The following is a 7,500-nucleotide window of genomic DNA, read 5'->3' as shown; positions in this document are numbered from 1 at the left end:
ACGTGTAGTAAAGAAAAACATTTAGGGCCGTTGTACACAATTTGAACAATTGTAATTATTATAGAGGTCCTAATCATTAAAATATAATGTGGACATTAGCTTAGACTTCTGGAAGTCTTAAAACTCATCTCGAAAAGTTGATTCCAGTCGCAAGGGTCTTTAGGTTAGTTCAGTTGATAATAGCTTTTTCGGCGGATGATACGAACGTTGACAGTAACTACTTATTAATTAAATTTAATACTTATTTTGCTAACTATTTTGTACATTTCTTTAGTAGATGTACCCGGTTATTTCACACACAAAAGCCACGGTCGCTTTTTTTATCTACCGCTACCACCATTTACCTCCCGCGCCGAAAGCCGAAAGTAAGCCGAACACGTTCGGAAAGATTCGGAATCAGGCCCTCCCAGACCCCTATAAACCCCTAGGATCCAGAATTGTCCCAGGGTTTGCGTTGCGGCCATTGCGTACGTCGCGCATACGCTGTTCCGTCGTCGGTGGGTATACATGAAAGTGGTTTTAGTTGAATTGTTGATCAGCAACGTGTTGTTCGACGTGTGTTTCTTGCGCCCCACAACAGTGATCCGAAATGAGTTGAGTGAGTGTTGAGTGTGAAGCAAAAGTGAGCCAGCAGTGTGCAGAATGAATCAGTGCTATTTATTGTGCGTTGAAAACCTTAGCAAAGATACCAAAGTAGAAATTTAAGGGAAAAGAAACCTCTTTTTAGCAAAGCTGCAACCACAAACCGTGTCCTGCCAATATGATAGACATAAGTATGTACGGGAACCATCCTTCGCACACTAGTGGCTTTCAAAGCAGTGACCTTGGCGCAGGCGGATATCCCTACTTCACGGCCAGCCACCATCACCATCACCATTATCACCAGCACCAAAGACAAACTTCTTCGGTTGGATCGGCGGCCGGTGTTAGCTGTAGCACTTCGCAGACTCTTCAAACCCAACAGTTGTCGTCATTGCCGGCAAATGCGGCTACACACTCTGGCAGTACAGTTACGACCAGTAGCAGCGGCAATACTAGCAGTACTATCAGTAACAACAACAACAACAGCAACGCAGCATCCTCCGGTAGTACCACTAACAGCAGCAACAGCAACAGTACCGCGGCAACCTGCTCCCATACGCCATCTACGAATGTCCATCAGGCCACCTTCACGCATACACCCCACCTATACAGTCCGTCCGCTATCGAATATGGAATTACTACCTCCAGTTCACCTACGACCGATATGTACTTCGACAGCGGTGATAGCCAAGGAGCGGGCATTTATTACGGTTCGGGACAAACGGTGCCGCCGGTTCCCTTTCAGGAGAATCGTATCATAAGCGCCGATAACGGACTTAGCTACACTAACCTGGACTATGCAATGTACCATCAGGCCACCGGACAAGAGTGTGCTGACGCACCAGCATACCTTGCTCATCACGATTCCAAACTGCATCTCCATCGTTACGGACCAGTTGGCTTTGGTGGTAACGTAGCTGACGTAGATGCCACTGACCAGCAGCAACGCCATGCTTCCACACTACCTCACCACCTTCCCCACAACCATCTCCACCATCCAAATTTGCATTCCCACCATCATCCGCATACGTCCTCATCCCCTGGGATAGTGGTATCCGGCACCGGTGGGCCTGGCGTTACGGGACCCAATTCGGCTAACAGTTGGCACCAACAGCAGCAACAGCTGTACACAGATACAATGCATGGCAACCAGTGTAATGCTAGTGTTTCGACGCCAGCAACTATGCTCGAGTCACATGTGCTTATGAGTGCAAATGTAACTGATGATGGTGATAGTAATAGTGAAGGTGTTACGAGTAGCTTGCTTCAGCTGCAGCATCATCATCATCTGCATCATAACGCGCATTTGCATGTACAACATGCCATGCATAACTCGCCGCAGTCGCATCATGCGCATCAGTCCCAGCAACAGCCGCAGCAGCATCACCACCACCAGCAACAGCAGCAGCAGCAGCAACAGCAGCAGCAGCAACAGCAACAGCAAAACCAACCCACTTACAAGTGGATGCAAGTAAAACGAAACGTGCCAAAGCCTCAGTGTGAGTATTTCTTTCGAGATTTCCTTTGACATGTTCACACCTGGATTAAACCGCACCCAAAAGTCCTACGCACATAAGGATTAGCAACGGGCTTGGAATTCATAAGGCGATGTATCTCCCGATAGGAGAATAATTCCCCAGGGTCCTGCCTTTTTCCAACCGAGCCTTGTTCTCCTATTCTTTCATTTTTGATACTACAGCATCCGCGTAAACCTAAAACCTAAGCAAAAAAAATCATCCGTGCAATATTTTCTCAAAAATGATTTAATACGAATCCCTTACCCCAAACCCAAACTCTGCCTTTTCGGACGCCCAAATACCACTTCATATAAACCGTGCGCTTGTAAAAGTGTCACCTTCAATGCCGTTATCGACGGCATACTGATAATGTCGCTCAGGGTTGTAAAGTACCCACCAAAACAAGCGCAAAGGCAAATGTAGCAAACGATTCTCTCCCTGACGTCATTGCACAGAAAGCATGTTGGCAAAGAAGACGAGAAAAACATGTATAAGTGAAAATGATTTACTTTCGAACGCAACGACAAAGGAAAGCATTTAAATTCTATTAAAATTGAAAAGCTATCGATGGGGTCGGGTTAAGCCCGGTCCGGGTTATAAAAATGTAAGCTAATGTAGAATGAAAAGTGTCCATAATATGAAATTTGAGGCCTAGAAATTGGCGAAATTTAATGTATGTAAAAATTAGAATCTGTAAAAATCTTTTAAAATAAGCAATTTATGGACATAATGTTGAATTGAAGCAGCTGCTCTATCCATTTTTTACATCTAATTACTTTGAAGTTTAACTACATAACAAGTTCAATTTTCTTGTGCGTGACTCTAGTCGATTCTATTTCCATATTCTACATTGATTCTTATGTCGCCAACCAAAGTGTGTTGTTGTATATTTCCAATCCGACGGTGCTAGCAAGTTCAAATTGTCATACATTTCGGCTTCCCATCCCCAAGAAAGATCACGAAATTGTTTCTACACCAGAACGACTGATCAAATCCAAACCCTGGTGCTGTGGCTAGGAAGTTGAACGGAAGCCTAATGAACAGCAAGTGTGCGCCTGGCATCATTTCGCTTTCAATTGGAATAACTGTTTGCTGTCAAAAATGTCGCTCTTCGCAATATGTCCAACTCACAAATGCCACACCAACAACTTACGGTAGACCAATTGAAAGCAGCAATTTTGAATGTCACTCGAAACGAAAACAAATATTAATTTCACTTCTATCACCGCCACCAAACCCCTTTCCGCATCGACATCCAATCTTCCTCGAGATGCTTGAACCTACGGTCTTACACATAGCGCTAGATTGGTCAGTTGAAATCGTTCCAACTATCAGCATAGCCACACAATACACGCAACGTCGAGCGTAACACCTGCAAGAGATCGTCACTGAATAAGATCATTTACTTGGTTCTCTCACCTCATGAAGACAAACCCTGCTGACGACATGTACGCCAACGACCTTTCCGTCGAACCTAAGAGTGTTTGTAATTCGATACCAGCCGCGAGTGGTGAAGGCGGAGGTGCGGCTGCTTAGCGGGAACCGGTTCCGGTTGATTTACATATTTCACTCACCGGCTTGACTTCCTTAAAGACTGGTCAATGAAGTGTATTCCTCGTCAATCTTCGATCAGAACAACATCTTTGCCAACACTTTCTCAAGTTCACAAGCGAAGAGTGAAAACACAAGCTTCACTGTTGGCATTGTCCTGTCGATTGTTGAGACCTCTCTCTCTCTCTCTCTCTCTGAAAACTTCTCTGGATTGACCATACAGCTCCCAGTATTGCCTCACTTTTGTCTAGACATCTAGCTCAATGCTCTAACGTTCCCAATCTTGGCCCTCCACCAAAGTATAAATAGAAGATTTTATCGGAGTCCTTAATTACAATATTTCCACATCAACCGGCACGCAACGTATCGCGTGCCCTTCTTAGTTGTACCGCACAGAACGGTATTAGACGGCGTCCTTTAAGTTCTTTTTTCTCACCCAAGTACGTCCTCAACGTGACCACACAACTAATGCCCTTAGCCAGCGGCAGGACTTCTATGCCAACGACACTGTCCGGCTATGCCCCTGTCGAGCTTCAGATTGTCGGTTTTGTGTCACTCAGGGGGTTTGCTTTGGTTGGACCCTTCTTAGAGCTTGGGTTGTGATCTATAAAATAATTAGATGCAATGTGGTGAATTTTTATTTAACCAACGCTTCTAACACTCCCCACTTACTCGCTCAACAATCCTCGGTTCTACGCTTCTATGGGTCAATGTTTGAAGGCAAACGTTGGTTTGGCATTCGGTCACCCACCGGACCCTGTCAGGATTCTACAATACCTTCCTTTGCCTTTGTGTCCATTCGATCTAGGGTACCGAATCGCGGTCAGGTGCGATTCTAACGGTAAAAAAGTCCTGTGCGACGATGAATCTACAGCCGGATTTTCTTCACGCGCTTTTTAACTAAACTGACCCGTACTGAGGGTTTGTCGCCCCTGAATTTTCCTTTGGTGTTTATGGTACCACTTTTGTTTAGGCACACCGCTTATGCGGTACCGTGCTGATGCCAATCAAGATGGTACGTTCGTGTTACGTGCAATCACCCCGGGCCGACCAAAGCAGGTAGCTTGTTACAGCTTTTTTGTTAAATGTGTAGACGTGTGTTTTATTTTTATTTTATTCCATTTTTCCCCCTCGATAACCCACGCAATAATTGTGTCAATGAAGGTTGCCACACTGCCGCCACGGAAGGTCAAACGCGAAAATGCCGAAAGTCCGAAAGTAAAGGTTGTGAAGATTGTACGTATACTCGAAGTGTGAATATTGATCATGGCTCGGTGAGACATTTGGAGTATTGATTGGAGCTCGTGATTTGCTTTGAAAGTATTTACGAAATTACTCCTGTTGTGTCCACCAATGCGCAATGCGTGCAGATGTGTGCATGATGTGCAGAAGGAAAAAATATAGCACACAAGACATTTCCGATTCATCCAAAATCTAATTATAAATATATTAACTTGAAAATATGCAACCATTCCCATAAACGGCCTTCGAATTAAATTCAATCACATCATATTTATTCCATAAACTGCTCTCTGACGAATAGATTGAAGAAAATCTGAAATTTGTTCGTGATTAGAAAACATTAACGAAAAAATTTGCGATCACGCAAATCGATTGGTTGGTGACCAGAAATTTACAAAAAATGCTTTGGAACGGTGTACATTCGTTGCATTTTTAGTAACAATTTCTTTAGTGGTAGCTAAACACACACGTCACGTTATTCGTTCATTCCAGAAAACCAGAATTTTTGGCATTTCAATGCCAATCGCTTTTCTCTGAAGAGTGTTAGTTGTCAGGCAATGGCAAGTCTATCGAGATCTACATTAAGCGAAGAATTAAATTTCGTCTAGCCAAATCCTATTCCACTGCTATTTCGGCATAGTAGGAATGCCGCATAGCGATGGTGCCCGCGGATTTCTCGGCACCATTGCCGAATACTAACCACGAAAAGTGCTGGTCCATGTTGCCTGTCATACAACCAATTAATGTATTTGCCTAGAGTGGACCACAAACACGCCAGAGGTCGGTGCTCGCCCGTTATGACCGTAGGCCAGAGGTATCGATATAGCAAAACGCGAATAAGACACAGAATCTCTTAAAGGTCATAACAAACGGTTTGTGAACTGGAAATACCTCTACCGAATTTCTCGACTGCAAGGAATATGCAACATTGTCGCAAGAGCTTTGCGAACGGCTAAAATCAGTGTCTTTTCCACAATCCATTGAAAATGATTTAGTTCAGACTTCGAGGAATAAATGAACCATTTCAATTTCATGATCAAAAGCTATTTAGACGACAAAATTGCGTATGGTTCCAATTCCCTGCATTCACAAAATTTCCCTTATGCTTTGTTCAGTAAATATTAATTAAACGGTCGAAGAATGCTTGAAATTATTTAACAGATATCAAGTGTACATAAGATACGTTGAGCACGTAACTCTGGAAATGTTCCATTCCACACATATTGGTAATAGTAAACAGATCAATTTCGTCATTCAAGCCAAAAATCCATAGTCGCCGAGAAAGACGTTTGCTCTGTACAGTGTTTGAAACGTCAAAGAAATCTCTGGTCTGGGCGATAGGTAATTCTATATGGCGACGGATTCAGCATTTCTTCTGATTTTTGTGGTTAGGCAATCGTCTTATTTACCCAATCGTTGTGCCAGTTCACGCCATCTCAATAACCATTCGCATCAACTGAAACAGATGCACACTTCGCTACTATGCCTGAAGGGAGACACAAACGGGATGATTGTTTATCTTGGATCAACGAACGACACTGTAGTGGGTACCGGGTCAAAGATCGTACATTCAGCGAACCTTAATAGCTGTTTGATACCCGGCAGTGGTATAGATGGATTCGCAATCCTTTTAGAATATTTGGAATTCTGTCAGGGATATAGCGTGGATCCATGGTCTTCATGGTTTTGTTATACTTTCATGTTAGCAACGTATTCGTTATTCGTTGCGCCACCAAATAACCGGTTGCCTAGTCCAGTGCTATCGATTACCGTTCAAATATAGAGCGCTTTTAGGGGTCCGCTTTTATAAAGTATTGACGAAGACCGGCCCTTGAATGCAGCATTTCATAATGTTTGCGGCCAAACTTTCGCCCACGTCTGGAGAAGCCAATGTCAATATTTGTTAGAAACCGATAACATCCGTTTCCGTTTCGTTTAGTGTAACTTACACAACATCCGGATTCTCCGGACCACATAACTTTTAGATAAAAATTGCGGTTAAGTTGAGAATAACCTATACAGAGAAACCTATACTAGAATCTTGTTTTATATTCTGAAATAAATGCAATTCTTGAACATACATTCTCATATAGGTTGAAAAAATGCAACTCTTCACAAGTGTGTTTAACGCAGTTACACCCAAAATAAGCCGTCGGCACCATTCGTTCTTCGTCGTTGAACCATTCGACTATAATAAGATAATCCTGTGCTACAAGGATGAAGAACGAGTTTAAAAATGGTATGCTTCATGCCCACAGCCGATTCGAGTCAGTATCAAAGTAATATCGGATCCGCTATGGAAGAAAATCATCTATTGAAATTGAAAAGTCAGCTACATCAACAGGAACATAAGCCAAACAGTTCTACTAGCTTGCCTTGTCTGCCAGTCGTGGCTATCCTCCCTTTAAGCAAAACCCATCACTAAACTCATCATCACCATGATCTGCTTAACAAACACCCACACCCTTCACCCGGTTGGCTGGAGAGTATAATCTATTAATTAAACCTGTCAGATTCTGCACTTGGGCCGTAGGGTTGCTTGTCTGCTGCCTAGTGCCTGTGGTTGTAAATTAGCGTTTGTTGGGAACTTCAACAAGTTCACACCTCC

The 7,500-nt window shown here is 43.3% G+C and overlaps 1 protein-coding gene across 1 annotated transcript in view; it reads left to right on the top strand.

Annotated features, from left to right (window-relative positions):
• Window positions 1-579: 579 nt before the first annotated feature.
• The window catches only part of LOC125959313 (homeotic protein labial-like), a 10,328-nt gene continuing 3,407 nt past the window's right edge, over window positions 580-7,500 (top strand). Inside the window, 4 exon segments of the mRNA XM_049692133.1 lie at window positions 580-662; window positions 728-1,890; window positions 1,943-2,028; window positions 2,031-2,081. Of these exon segments, the coding sequence (XP_049548090.1) occupies window positions 761-1,890; window positions 1,943-2,028; window positions 2,031-2,081 (1,267 nt within the window). The 5' untranslated portion in view covers window positions 580-662; window positions 728-760.

Source organism: Anopheles darlingi, chromosome 2 (assembly GCF_943734745.1).
Source record: "Anopheles darlingi chromosome 2, idAnoDarlMG_H_01, whole genome shotgun sequence".
In the NCBI taxonomy this organism is placed as follows: Eukaryota; Metazoa; Arthropoda; class Insecta; order Diptera; family Culicidae; genus Anopheles; species Anopheles darlingi.
The sequence above is the reverse complement of the archived record's forward strand: the minus strand, read 5'-3'. Positions and strand labels throughout refer to the sequence as shown.